This window comes from Mauremys mutica, chromosome 8 (genome assembly GCF_020497125.1).
Source record: "Mauremys mutica isolate MM-2020 ecotype Southern chromosome 8, ASM2049712v1, whole genome shotgun sequence".
Classification (NCBI taxonomy): Eukaryota; Metazoa; Chordata; order Testudines; family Geoemydidae; genus Mauremys; species Mauremys mutica.
Window position 1 is genome coordinate 66,645,853 of NC_059079.1, and position 14,670 is coordinate 66,660,522.

The window sequence follows — 14,670 nt, forward strand, 5'->3', positions numbered from 1 at the left end:
TGGACGCTCCGCGGGATCAGGCGGTAAGTGGGCCTCACCCGGTGATGGGGGTGGCCTGCTGACAGTGGCCTCCGGCACTCTGCGCTCGGAGGCTGGGGTTCGCTGGGGGTAAGGTAGCCCTTGAGCTTCGTATTGGGCCCAGGTGACCCAAAAACCCCACTGCTGTGCCCCGTGGACTTGTCCGTGCGGGGCCGCCTGGAGATGGCCATAGCTGTCTGCCCGCGAAGTGACCGACGAGTGACGGGATGGCCACGGAGGCGCTGACGGATTGCGCCGTCAAAGCTGGCAGCCTGTCCCCGGACGGTGCCGAGGGTCGGTGCCAGTCGTCGCGGTACCAGGATGGCGAGCGAGACCATCGACTGCTGCGGTGCCGGGAGCTCGACCGGTGCCGGGAGCTCGACCAGGATCTCGACTGGCGGTGCCGGGAGCGGCTTCTGGAGTCACGGTGCCGGGACCGGTGCCGGGACTCGGACTTCCTGCGGTGCCGACGGGACGGTGATCGGGACCGGGAGCGTCTCCGGGAATGCGACCGGTACCGTGATGTTGAGCGGTACCGGGACTGCGACCGGCGTCGAGAGGGTGAACAGTACCGCGATGGAGAGCGGTGCCGGGACCTGGAGCGGCGCGACGGTGACCGTCTTCGGGACCGGGAGCGAGACCGAGTCCTGGTGCACCGTCTCTCCCGTCTGTCAGGGGAAGGGGGCCGCATCATGGCCGGCTTGCCCGCTGACTGAACAGCCCGCACCGGCGGTGCCGGGGGCCGGAGGCTCGGTGCCTCTGTGAGCTCGATAAGCTCTCTCGCCGTCGAGAATGTCTCGGGTGTGGACGGGAGATGCAGCTCGACCGCGGTTGTCACCGGGGAGCAGGGAGGTACCGGACTCGACGGCTCGAGGTGCCGGAGTCAACGGGACCGTGCACGGCTTGTGCACTACCACAGCCGGTGCCGGAGGTGCCGGTGATGGCTGCATAAGTTGTCCCGAAACAGGAGGCTTAGGAGCCGAGTGCGCCGTCTTCCGCTTCCTCGGTGGAGAGAGGGAACGGTGCCGGGACTTCGGTGCCGTCTGCGAAGGTTTAGCCGCGTCGGTACCGGGGCGGCTCGGTGCCGCTGGTGCGCTGCGCGCCGAGGACGGTTTCGGTGCCGCCGGGGACAGCGCGGGAGGCTGAAGTGCCGACTCCGTAAGGAGCTGATTGAGGCGAGAGTCTCGCTCCTTTCTGGTGCGCGGCTTAAATGCCGTGCAGATCGGGCACTTATCTGTCCTGTGAGATTCCCCGAGGCAGCGCAGGCAGGAGTCGTGCGGGTCTCCCATGGGCATGTGCCGCTGGCAAGCCGCACAGGGCTTAAACCCCGGTGCCTTGGGCATGAGCCCGCACCGGCTGTGGAAGAAGAGGGGCGAACCCCTCTAATTCCCCTACTATACTATAACTAAGTAAACTTATTCAACTAATCTAACTACTAAACTAAGTTAACCAACTATGTACAAAGAAGAATGGAGAAACGCTAGGGCTGTGGAGGTAAGAGAGCACTCCACTGTTCCAACTGGCCGTCACGGGCGGTAAGAAGGAACTGAGGAGCGGACGGGCCGGCTGGGGTATATATCCAGCGCCATGGCGGCGCCACTCCAGGGGGCGCCCAGCCAGCCCGCCGGAGTTGCTAGGGTAAAAATGTTCCGAAGAGCCATGCACGCGCGGCGCGCACACCTAACTGGAATGTATAGGAGCAATCACTCGAAGAAGAAGCAGTTTTGCCTCTCCTGGAATTGACACCCCCTCATCAATTATTGGAAGTGGACTACATTCACTCCGATTGAATTGGCCCTGTCAACACTGGTTCTCCAATTGTGAGGTAACTCCTTTCTCTTCATGTGTCAGTATATAATGCCTGCATCTGTAATTTTCACTCCATGCACCTGAAGAAGTGGGGTTTTTTACCCACGAAAGCTTATGCCCAAATAAATCTGTTAGTCTTTAAGGTGCCACTAGACTCCTTGTTGTTTTTGTGGATACAGACTAACACGGCCACCCCCGATACTTGACACTGTATAAATGACAGAGCTCATCAGCCTGCTCTTGAATGAAGCCAATGCTGAAGCTCACTGTTGCAAGGCTGGAACAGAGACCTAGAGCATCATGACTATGTTTCAATTACAGTAGCATCACAAAAGTCTTACTGGCAGAATGAAACTTAGTGCTCTATGTCCACATCAATAAGCCAGGCTTCATTCAATGACACATTTTATTTTGAATTAATACAAACAGATTTTCTGCAGTTAAAAGAACTGAGTGGCAAGACTGAGATAAGCACGAATCCTTTCGGAAGTAAAATTCAAACACTCTTTAAATGTTATCAGCGTTATCAGTTTTGATTAACTCAGTTCAGTTGCTTGCTTCCTACCACTTCCTTAAACTTCAGTCATGTTATGTCAAATTTATGCAGAGATGTTTGGTAATCACTGCTGAATCTTTTGCAGAACAGAGCAGCAGCTTTGACGTTTATTACAGGTACTGTACAATGGGAAACCCACTTAATGAATTCAAAACCGCTTCATTTTGCTATATTAGTTTTACTGAATCTAATGCACTGGATGATCATGGCAGTTATTCCCATACAAGGAGTTCCTTTGATTGTCTGTGACCCAGACAGGATGTTTGTTCCAATTACCTTGATTGGTTCTTTGTGGAAAACTTTAGTTTGTTTGAGAACACACAGCTGCATCTATCATAGGGCTTGTCTAAATTTATAGTGCTGCAGCGGCACAGCTGCCAGTGAAAATGCTACCTATGGCGACTGGAGAGGGTACATAATCCACCTCCCCAAGAGGAAGTATCTGTGTTGATGTGAGAAGCCCTCCCATCGACATAGTGCTGTCTACACCAGGGGTTAGGTTGGTATACGTCACTCTGGGGTGTGGAAAATCCATACCCTGAGCAACATAGTTATACCAGTATACGTTTGCAGTGTAGACTAGGGCATAGTTACCAGGAAAGTTATTATATAGTTACTACAGCTAATTGTGGGCTTTGTTACCTAGATCTGTGTTTTTCCATCCAAGTGGGGCCTACCTCATTTAAACACAGACTCTGACCTCAAGCAAGGCAAGTTTACACATAGGGTTTGGCTACATTTGAGAGTTACAGCGCTGGTGGTGGCTTTACAGCGCTGTAACTTACTCCCTGTTCACACTGGCAAGGCACATACAGCGCTGTATCTCCCTGGCTACAGCGTTGCATGTACTCCACCTCGACGAGAGGAATAAAGAGAACAGCGCTGCTCTTGCAGCGCTGGGGTGTCAGTGTAAACAGTGATTAGTCTTACTACGCTGTAACTGACCTCTGGAACCTTCCCATAATGCTTTTTAAGTAAAGATAACACTCTTTGTTTTGTTGTGATGCCTCTCTTTGTTTTGTTGTGAACTCAGGGCTCCCGGAGCTGCTTATCTAAAAAACAAACACAACTACTGTTTGCTCGAGCAGAGGGGGATAAAACAAACACAGCTACTGTTTGCTCGAGCAGAGGGGGATGAATGTCCACAGCTAGTGTTTGCTTGAGGTGAGAAGCAGCCCGGAGGGGGGAGCGGGGGGTCCATTTTGGAGTAGCTGCTTATCTGGTCTGAAGGCTATTTGCATTTAGTGAATGAGAGACGGGTGGGGGAAGGGGTTGAAACTTTTAAAATGATTGAAGGTTGGTGATGTGTATCTTCAAGTCCTTAGAACTTGCAAGGGAGGGAGCTGACACAGTGTCAGCTCCAAAAATCCACTCTCTCTGTCTCCCCCATGCTCCTTGTCACACTCCACCCCACCCCCCTCTTTTGAAAAGCACCTTGCAGCCACTTGAATGCTGGGATAGCTACCCATAATGCACCATTCCCAACACTGCTGCAAATGCTGCAAATGTGGCCACACTGCAGCGCTGGTAGCTGGCCACACTGCAGCGCTTTCCCTACACAGCTGTACGAAGACAGCTGTAATTCCCAGCGCTGCACAGCTGCAAGTGTAGCCAAACCCATAGAATGAAACCCAGCCACCACTATATTCAGAGCTAATACTTCCTTTGGTTTGAGTAGAGAACTAACCCGGAAAAGTCTCGATGCTGTCTTCTCTACAGAGCGTGTGCCTCATCTGTTAACAGATATGGCTTTCTCCCTCCCAAATTGTGGTTGAACATGGTGTGGCTGCTAAAGTGGACAGACCCAAGCTGTGTGGAATACCCAATGTTGGAAGCATAAGAAGGCCCTGTTAGAACAAGGGTTTTAGCAGGGTCAGAGGCTTTATTACAGAAAGTACTAGACACGGTGAGCCGTGCCTACACCAGCTGTACGCTGTTTCTGCTGTGTAACAGTTCAAATGAAAATGCTAAGTGAGAACGGACCAGACAAAAGAATTGCTGTAACAGTCTGAAACCAATGCCACTTACTTGGCAGTCTTTCCCAGTGTAACCCAAGGGACAGATGCACTGGTAGGTCCCCAGTCTATCCACACAAGTCCCTTTGTTCAAACAAGGATGGGAATTGCATTCATTAATTTCCATCAGGCAGAAGGCCCCAGTGAACCCCACTGGGCACTGGCAGGAAAAGGAGTTGATCCCATCCACACAAGTGGCTCCATTGAAACAAGAACTGAAAAACAAATAAACATGAAAACAAAACTCAGCTATGACAAATTGCAAGTTAGCTGACAGCCAAAGATTTTGTATAGGACATACAGACAACAGAGAGATAAACAGCTGTATTGGATCATCTGCTCTGTCCCTTGGCTGGCCTACAGCATACTTACTATGGCTTTGTCAGTCCACTCCATTGTTTGCCATACTGTGAATTTTGTGCTGTGATAGAGCCACTAGCCTAGTTCTCCAGAGACTAGGGTACAGCATGGGCAGAGGCATTCCATACCAATGTGTAACCATGTGACCGAAATGCAGAGGAACTAGTGTCATTTAAGCAGAGGAGAGTTCCCATGGTGGTGGGGTTAGAGGTGGTGAAATTCTATGGCCTGTGTTACACAGCAGGTCAGACTAGATGATTATAATGGTCTCTTCTGGCCTTACTCTCTGCATCTTTGACCAAGTTGATTCCTGCATCAAGCCCATGACTTCTAGTTGAGCTAGAAGCATGTCTCTGGAGAGACACCCAATCTCAGTTTAAAGACAAAGTGATGGAGAATCCACCATATCCCTGGATAAATTGTTCCTAGTTAATTACCCTCACTTTAAAAGGTGCATCTTATTTCCAGTTTGAATTTATCTAGCTTCTGCTTCCAGCAACTGGCTCTTGTTTGCCCCTTGTTTGAATTCTCCTCTCCATGTAGATTACAGTGTATAAGTACCAAGTCACCTTTTAGACTGAAGCTCAGTCTACTTTGCTGATCAAAGATAAGTTTGTGAGGCAGATTTCTCAGACCAGAGAGCACCATGTCCGCTTTGGGGAGCGGGCACACCAAACCATTTTTTGCTCCGACTCTGCTACATCTGGCTATGCACTCCAAAACACACAGGAATGACCCGTAGTTTATATTTGCAGAACAAAGCCCTGGCCTCTGAAGCTTTAAATAACCCAAGCAATGAGGATTCCATTGCTTGTCTAGAGAGACTATTCAAGAAATTAAATCTCTTATTAGCCTAAATCTTCCTCATCTATATTTGATTCTATTACTCCTCCGTAATACCTTTGCTTCCCAGGTGTACACAGCTTCTGGTTGTGTTTTGTATGCAGTCACTTTTATTGCACCTTGCCAAGTTTTACATATGTAATTCCTTTAAACTTTCCTCAAATCTATCCTACTACTAGTTTTGCTGCTTTTCTCTAAACTCCCTCCAATACCTACAACTTTTTTCTATTGAATCACGTTTCAGTAAAACACCAGTAAACGAATTCTTGTTTGTGAATCTCTATCAAGATGTTCAATGGTAGAAGAAATTTAACAAACTGAATGAGTTTATCATAGCAAATGGTGTAGAGTGGCAAAATTGCATTTGTGTGCTCTGACAGACCTTGAGCCCTGACTGGGAAATTTGGTGGTGTTTTGGCAAAAATTCAACTGGCACCTAATGCTAAGTTCATTTGCTGCTATATTCATTGTGAGACACTACTTGCTAAAAATGCCTATCAATCTGATAGTGATTCTGGATCAGGCTTTAAAGGTTTTATTAAAATCTGGGTGTTGAACTCATGCTTATTTTCAGTTAGGAGAAATGAATTGGGAAGCGATCATCAAAAACTTCTCCACAAAATTCATCCTGACCTCATTAGTGAGATCAGAGAAAAATGCCTGAATTTGGCCATCTGGTTTAATGAAAACACTCCCACCAGTGTAATAAGTGAGAAATGGATCTGGGACCCATTTTCAATACAAGACAATACCCTGCCAGGTGGCTTCTCAGCAAAGGGAAAGGAGGAGGTGATTGTCATGTGACAGTGCTTTCAAACTCAAATTCAACAAAGTACAGCTCTGTGACTTTTGGCTGAGAAGGAGGGTATGTCTACACTGCACAGTTGTCACCAAAACTTTTGTCTTTCATGGGTGCTTAAAAAAGCCTCCCCCACTCCGCGAAAGACAAAAGAGTTGCCGACGCAAGCAGCAGTGTAAATGTGGCTTTGTCGGCAGGAGCGCTCTCCTGTCAACAAAGCTTATGCCGCTTGCGGGGCTAGAAGTATTTTGTCAGCAAAAGTGCTGACAAAATACCACAAAAGTGTGTTCACATGCTGACTTTTTTAGCGACAAGGCTGTGTCGACACAGCCTTATCACTAAAAGCTGCATAGTGTAGACAAGCCCGGAGAGAGGCGCTTTGATCTGGCAGAGCTATGAAATTTTGTTATGCCCTTCAGCACTATGCATCTATGCGAGACTTTTTTCTATCTTTATCACTGTTAACAACAAATATAGGCTGAACCTCAATGCAGCACCAGACCTTCGGCTGAAGCTCACAATTCTCCTCTGACAAAGCAGCTATGTTCTGTAAGGCAAGCACACCCTTTACTTTTTTGTCTTCTCTGAGAACTACTCAACATGTTTTGTAAATTTTCTTGATTTAAATCTTGTAAAAGAGAAGCAAAATGAATTCTGGCCCATGTCCAACAATAATCCATATAAGCTTCCATATAATTGTTTCTTGCAATTTCAGTAATGCAAGAGAAATAATAATTATGGCTGAATGTAATAATAATGGCTACTTCATTGCGTTTCTTTTTGATTCGCTGTCTAACAACCTGAAGGGCTGGAAAATGATGTCATAATATAACATTTTAGGTTTCCCTAGGTATTTATTTTACTATACAGTCTGGAAATACTTAAGTTACACTTATTAAGAGCTAAAATAAATGTCCACGAAATGGAAAAATCTGCATGTGGTACTTCAAAGATAAGTTTGTTTTTAAAAAAGATGGCATTGTGACGCTCTGTACCTTGGGGGAACACCCAGCACCCCCATGTTCATCCTTGTAAAATGATTGTGTGGTATCCAATGCAAAGTCTGTCATGTTGGCTGTCTTCAGAAGGCTCATGATGCACTGAGCATTGTTGTTACAGTAATGTTATAGTAAGTTTATAGATTATATTTTCATGTATGTAGTTATGAGGCCGAAAATGTATCCTCACGGCTTAAAATAAGCCCAGGCAAACACTCTCCAAGAGCAGAGAGGCAGTTCACACCTCATCGGGCAGGTATGGGACAAACCCAGCCCAGCCTCACAGGAACAAAGGACGCTGGCCTAGGCAGCAACAAAAGAATCTGTTGGGACTCTTGAGTGAGTCACCCACTTCCTTTGGCCAGTTTGGGACTGCGATGAGGTAATGCTCACCTGACTCGGGAGGCGGCAAAGCCAAGAATGAACAAAGAACATGATAAAAGGGAGAGACATTTGCCATGTTCTCTCTCTCTTCCACCTGCATCTACAGACACCATACCACCAAGTGACTGAAGCAGTGATCAAAGGGGAGAGCCTGGCTGAAGGGCAACCAACCAGCCTGTAGCGAGAAGAATCTAAGTTGGTAAAGGCATTGAAAGTGTTAAGATCAGCTAAGTTTTGCTTTTATTTCATTTGACCAAATCCGACTTGTTATGCTTTGACTTATAATCACTTAAAATCTCTCTTTCATAGTTAATAAATTTGTTTATTCTATCTGAAGCAGTGTGTTTGGTTTGACGTGTCAGAGACTCCTGTTGGGATAACAAGCCTGGTACATATCAAATTCTTTGTTAAATTGACAAATTCATATAGGCTTGCAGCTTCCAGCAAGCATAACTGGACACTGCAAGATGGAGGTTCCTAGGGTTGTGTCTGGGGCTGGAGATATTGGCTAGTGTCATTCGGTTGCACAATCCAAGGAACAGCTTACATGCCAGAGGCTGTGCGTGAACAACCCAGGAGTACGGGGGTTCTCACAGCAGAGTAGGGTAAGGCTGGCTCCCAGAGTCAAGGATTGGAGTGACCTAGCAGATCATCGGTCCAGATAACACCAGAGGGGAACATCACATGTATATGAACCAATAAAGTTTGGGAACTGCTGACTAATACATCTCTCAGGAAGATTTCCCCTCCAGTTTAAGTTCTCTTAATTTTGGTCGCATTACTCCAAGTTAGTTCTACTCAGTTCCTCTCCTTGATGCTTACACCCTTCCAGATGCAACATTTGAGGAGTTATGTCCCAAGCCTCCTAGTTGCCTCTTCATAAGCTCTTAATGGTTCCTGTTTTTTAATTAGTTTCCACTATTTTCAGCCCATAACCCTGAGTTCTCTAGCTCAGTCTGTATTTTCTCTGTCCTCCTCAGTATTGACAACTCCTTTTTAGCTCCATCTGCACATTTCAATAGAGATAAACTCCCTCCTCACAAACATGTTAAATAACATCAGGCCCACTCCCAATGCCTGTATTACACCCCCAGTAACCCTCCCCTCCCTCCAGCTTGGTACAGGGTTAATCAATCCCATTTGTTTAGTCTTAACTTTTCAATCCATATAATAGTGATCCTATCCAAGACAATTTGAATTAATTTTTCAAGTTACACTGAGACAGTGGCAAATACTTTATTTTACATCTGACATTACTTTTACCCACTAATTTAGTAATTCTACTCAAAAAAGCAATCCTAACCAAAAAAACCCAGTCACATGTGGCAATCTTATGCATAAACCTCTATTGTAAATGTAAACTCATTTGCTTTCCAGACTGATGGTACCTTCCCAGTAGTCCATTATATTTCAAAAATATGAACAGGATGGTTCAACAAATTTTAGCCAATTCCCTTAATATACTAGGATGCATGCTTCTCAACTGAGTACATGAGAGACAAAAATTAACTAAATGCAACAGCACTGGAAGTGACTCCCCCTGTGGAACCGGGTCACCAACCGAAGCTCCTTTGTTAAGCAGAATCAAGGAGGAACTGATCACAAAATGGAAGGGGGCAGTATTCACACCCACATGCACAAGGCGCACAACCTACTGGTAACTGATAACAGTGGGCCAAAACTTCTGAACTATGGGATTTGCCACCTGGACTTGCACAATGAGCACAGACCCTGATGAGTAGTTCTATCTGAGCTGGTACCTTTGGAGAGCATAGCCTTCTCACAAGCACAAGCTAGGCAAGCATCCCTGGTCTCTGAGGCTCATGAATGTCCCAACACCACCAGGCAGGAAAACAGCAGTCCCCAGGGTTGTTCCTGAACATGACTGCCTTAAGCCACTGGACAGCATTCTGTCTCTGTTCTCTCCCTCCCTCCATATTTAAACATATACTTACCTCTCGGTACACTCGTCAATGTTGTTCTCACAGTGGGTCCCCTCAAACCCTGCCTGACACTTGCAGGTGTAGCTGTTGACGTAGTCTGTGCAGGTGCCTCCATTCTTGCATGGTTCACTCAGACATTCGTTTATATCGGTCTGACACTTATCTCCCTGGAACCCAGGCAGACAAGTGCATAAGAAAGAGTTCACCCCATCCACACATGAAGCTCCATTCTGGCAGGGATCTGCAATAACAACACACTATGTATTACTATGGATATACAGATATTGCTGCACTTATGCAAAAGGGCTAAACAATTTAAAAAATAAGTGTCTTTTTACACACTTTTTTGATTCAATCTATATCAGGGATATAATTTGAATTCTATAGGATTATCCCATAAAGGGCGAAACTTTACACAAGGCTCTGATCAAGAAAATACTTCTGGAAATTTAGGTTTATTTTACAAGGTTCTCATTCACCCAAAACAAAACCAACGTCCAAGCTCTGGTCCCATTCCGTTCATGAACCCTAAATCTCAACCCTTCCCCCTCACAACCCAAACCTCTATAAACATACAACACAACCGAAGTTAGCTCCTCTGTCCTGAGAGCGCCCTGTCCAGGCTTCTAGACAACAAAACCCCTTCCCCAGCCACTGTTTAAGGCACCCAGTACAGAAAAGCACTTACCCCTGGGTTGACGTGCTTTGCTGAAGTGAGCTGACACTTTGCTAGGAAGGCTCAGCTGCACACTGATTAAGCTAGGGATCTCCCCAGCTGTGATTCTGAACACACCTCTGCTGAGATTTGATCCAGCATCACCCATGCTGCTGTCTAGTGTGGTAAGATTGCCCTCAGGAGGCAGGGTGCTCCCAAAAGGGGCACTGAAAGACCCACACACCTCCCTGTCACTCAGACCCATAACCTAGGTGTGTTCTTCAACTCAGCCCTTTCCTATCCATCAGAACAGCTAAAACTCTTGTCCAGGTACTCATTTCCTGCAACCTTCTCTTCTCTGGCCTGGACAATTACTGTCTTGCCCCCCTTCTGTCCATTCACAGTGCTGCTGCTGCTGCAAAGACCGTTTTCCTAGCTCAGTTGCTCTGACCTTTTCATCCCTCTATTTGTCTCCCTCCCACTGGCTCAACCTTTTCCATCGCAAGCAAACTGCTGATCATCACTTTCCAGGCCTAGCCCCGGCCAACCTTTCATCTCTCATGCTATCGAGATGTCGGCTCCCACCTTCACTCTGCCAGTGATGCCAGCCTTCAGCATCTCTTCTTACATTTTCAATCAAGCACCTTCGTTCTTCCTCCCATGCAGCCCCTGACATATGGAAGGAGCTTCCCATAGCCACCTGCAAAGCTACTTCATCATCCTTCAAGTCCCTCCTTTGCCATTATTCCTAAGAAAAAATTTAACGGCTAGGCAGCTGTTGTGTGGAGACCACAGCCTGTTATGCTCACTGATTCCTTGTGCTCCCCTGCCTGCATCCACCTGTTGTCTTATATTTAGATTGTAAGATCTCTGGGACAAGGAACATCTTTGTTACATTTGGAGAGCACAATAGGGAATTGATCTATGCTACCACAATACCCATTTCAAAAATGAAAAGCAAAATTAAGGCTGCACAGTTAGAAACTCTAGTGAAGCAATGCTAAACTTCAGTACAATCTGTATTCTGTCCTCTTGTACAGGTGCATTAAGACACAGGCTTTAATTATGAATTACACAAATGTGCATCCAAAGCTTCACCTTTTGAGAAATATCTTCATATCTTTAAAGTCTGCAGTGTAAGAGGGAACACCTGCACCCATTTAAAACTCATCTGACTATTGCAGAGACAAGGACATAAAAGCCAGACCCTTGGCAGCTATAAAAGACTGTGCCTATGGCAGCCAGCCCTTTATGACTGCAGCTGAAAGCTGGACATTTCAGTTGTCTGCCCAGCATATGTAAGTTAAGGGAACTCAGCTCATCACTTTGCTTGCTGAGCTGGTGCCTGGAGCCGGCCCTGATAGAACCCAATCTGCAAACTTCATGCATTTAAATCATTTCCCCGAAAGCTTAGCTCTTTGCTATTTGTCTGAACTATTCCTGCAAAAAAATGAAACTTTCTTAAAAGGACATTGTCGATTTTTAAAATAATTCACTAATTTAAGAAAATTCAGTTTATGATACAGCTCTGTAAAGCTGTAAAACCTGAACTTTTAAACACACATCTTCCTGGAAAACATTAAATGTTTTTCTGTTCCTCTGTCGTTTATAAAGGATGGGTTTAGCAAGAGAAAAATCTGATGGTATAGTTAGTTTCTTTACTTCTGGCTATCTAAGATGTTACTTTCACTTCAGTAGGCACAACATTTTCAGACAGATGTGATTCTCAATTTGATTGTGTCCCTTATAGACTCATAGACTCTAAGGTCAGAAGGGACCATTATGATCATCTAGTCTGACCTCCTGCACAACGCAGGCCACAGAACCCTACCCATCCACTTCTATAACAAACCCCTAACCTATGTCTGAGTTATTGAACTCTTCAAATTGTGGTTTGAAGACCTCAAGCTGCAGAGAATCTTCCAGCAAGCGACTCATGCCCCATGCTGCAGAGGAAGGCGAAAAACCTCCAAGGCCTCTGCCAATCTGCCCTGGAGGAAAATTCCTTCCCGACCCCAAATATGGCGATCAGTTAAACCCTGAGCATGTGGGCAAGACTCACCCGCCAGCACCCAGGAAAGAATTATCTGCAGTAACTCAGATCCCATCCCATCTACCATCCCATCACAGACCATTGGGCGTACTTACCTGCTGATAATCAAAGATCAATTGCCAAAATTAATTGCCAAAATTAGGCTATCCCATCATACCATCTCTTCCATAAACTTATCAAGCTTAGTCTTAAAGCCAGATATGTCTTTTGCCCCCACTACTACCCTTGGAAGGCTGTTCCAGAACTTCACTCCTCTAATGGTTAGAAACCTCATCCTCCAGGCCAGCACTGCAACCAGCAGGGACTTCACCTCCTAATGGGAGTGCCTGCCCTAGGGACACCCACCCACCGGCCGGCCGCCAGACTGGGAGAGGTAGAATCAAGCTCCTGGTACTTGTGGAGCATGTGGGGCAAGGTCACTACTGTTCTACCCAACATGCGTGCTGCTCCTGGGTAGAGCAGTGACTGAGGAGAAGGACTCTTATGAGTGTGTGTAGAACATTTTTACACTTTTAAATTCAAAACTTGAGCATAAACTCCTACTGTTTAAATACTACAGCCAGCTTCCATCACAGAGCCAGCAAAGGTCATTTCAGCCCCCTAAGTTGAACATGTTTGAAATAAAGGATAACAACAGAAACTGTTCTGTGCATCTACCAATAGCAGTCATCAATACCACAGCAAAGTTGTTTCTAGGGCAAATAGGTATTTGCCTATTTCAGAGAACTAGCCATTTTGCACTCACTTGAAAGGCAGTCATCAATGTTGCTCTCACAGTCTCCTCCAGTGAAGCCTGGGCGGCATTCACACAAGTAACTGCCTTGAGTGTTATGGCACATAGCATGATTCTTGCAAGGCTTTGACACACACTCATCTATATCCACTGCACATCTCTGGCCTAAAACAAGAAAGGTTTGAGAACAAGACCTTGGAGGTTAAGATTCCAATGATGTAACCGCCGCCATGCTGCTGCTTAAACTCAGAATGGAAGAGTGTCCCTCCCCATCCCATTACCTGACCAGCCAGCAGCACACTGGCAGATGTAGCCCTCCGAGTCAGGAGATTCTTGGCAGATTCCAGAGTTCTCACATGGATCAGGAGAGCAGGGAGACAGCACGAGCTGGCAGTTCACGCCTACAAGAGGAAACCAGAGGGACAAATTGTTAAGGGCTTGGTATACCTAAAAAGGAAGAATGAAGAAATTATAACCCAAAGGATTATCCAAGGGGAATTGGACTGTAATCCATGCTGGAGGAGGGGAAGATCACTGCTGTTCTACATGGTGTTGGATAGAAGAGGTGGTTAAATCACTGTGACCCAACTAGTCTGGGGTATTTTGGGGGGGAGGAGAGGACAGGAGGCTATGGCTCTCAGTAACACAGAGGGATGGTTCTGGAGCAGACAGCAGGTTTAGAGAGGAACCTCTGGTTGACCTAGACAGGCTGTGAACAGCTTAGTAGTGGAGAGATGGCAGCATTTAATAGATTCAGTCAGGGATAAAAAATCCTAGTCATGGAATATCCACAATTAGATGAGTTAGGATCTCCCACCACACGTCCTTGTTTTCTACAGAAGCAAACTTCGAATTGGTGCTGACAAATTAATATGACAGTGTAAATGAATGTATCTTAAGAGCGTCCATTTAAGGTGGTGTGCAGATCCAGCAGCCAGGGATGGAAAAATAAAGTCCCAACTACAGGACTCTTCACATCTTTCCTCAGGACTTGCTTTATTTAAAGAAAGGGAAAAAATCTCCATTCAAACTACCGGCTAACCAACTCCGAAGGCTTCGCAGCCTTCAGCCAGCTGGGAGGGGAGAAGACACATACTTCCACCAAGGCACCAGCTTCCCCTTTCCTTTTATAACCCTGCCCAGATGGCAGGAATCCAAAAGAGTAAACATCTTAACAGCCAAGCCAACATGCTGTATCTGTGAATAGCTCCAAATCTGTCACAACCAGTTTCACCAGCTTTAACTACATAAACTAAATTCATTAGTGATTTGCCTGACAGTGCCTTTACAATTGTCAGGGTCCATATTTAACTGGCTTGCTTATTAGGATGTTTACTATATCTCTATATTGTATTAACTCAATAGAGTACTGTTAGGGAAAAACTTAGCAGGAAGGAAAAGACACCCGGCAGACACTTCAGAGTGGTTAAGGGACAATGCCAGAGCTATGAGCTTTGATGATTTTGACCTTCCAGCTAACCTGAAGGACTCATTTGACCAGACA

General features: G+C 46.1%; 1 protein-coding gene across 1 annotated transcript in view; it reads right to left on the reverse strand.

The window, feature by feature from the left end:
- NOTCH2 (notch receptor 2) overlaps positions 1 to 14,670 on the reverse strand; it is a 159,674-nt gene that overhangs the window by 43,276 nt on the left and 101,728 nt on the right. The window contains exons 15-18 of the mRNA XM_045026116.1: positions 13,448 to 13,567; positions 13,179 to 13,331; positions 9,738 to 9,966; positions 4,412 to 4,613 (exon numbers count right to left, since the gene is read on the reverse strand). Of these exons, the coding sequence (XP_044882051.1) occupies positions 4,412 to 4,613; positions 9,738 to 9,966; positions 13,179 to 13,331; positions 13,448 to 13,567 (704 nt within the window). The remainder of the gene's footprint in view (positions 1 to 4,411; positions 4,614 to 9,737; positions 9,967 to 13,178; positions 13,332 to 13,447; positions 13,568 to 14,670) is intronic.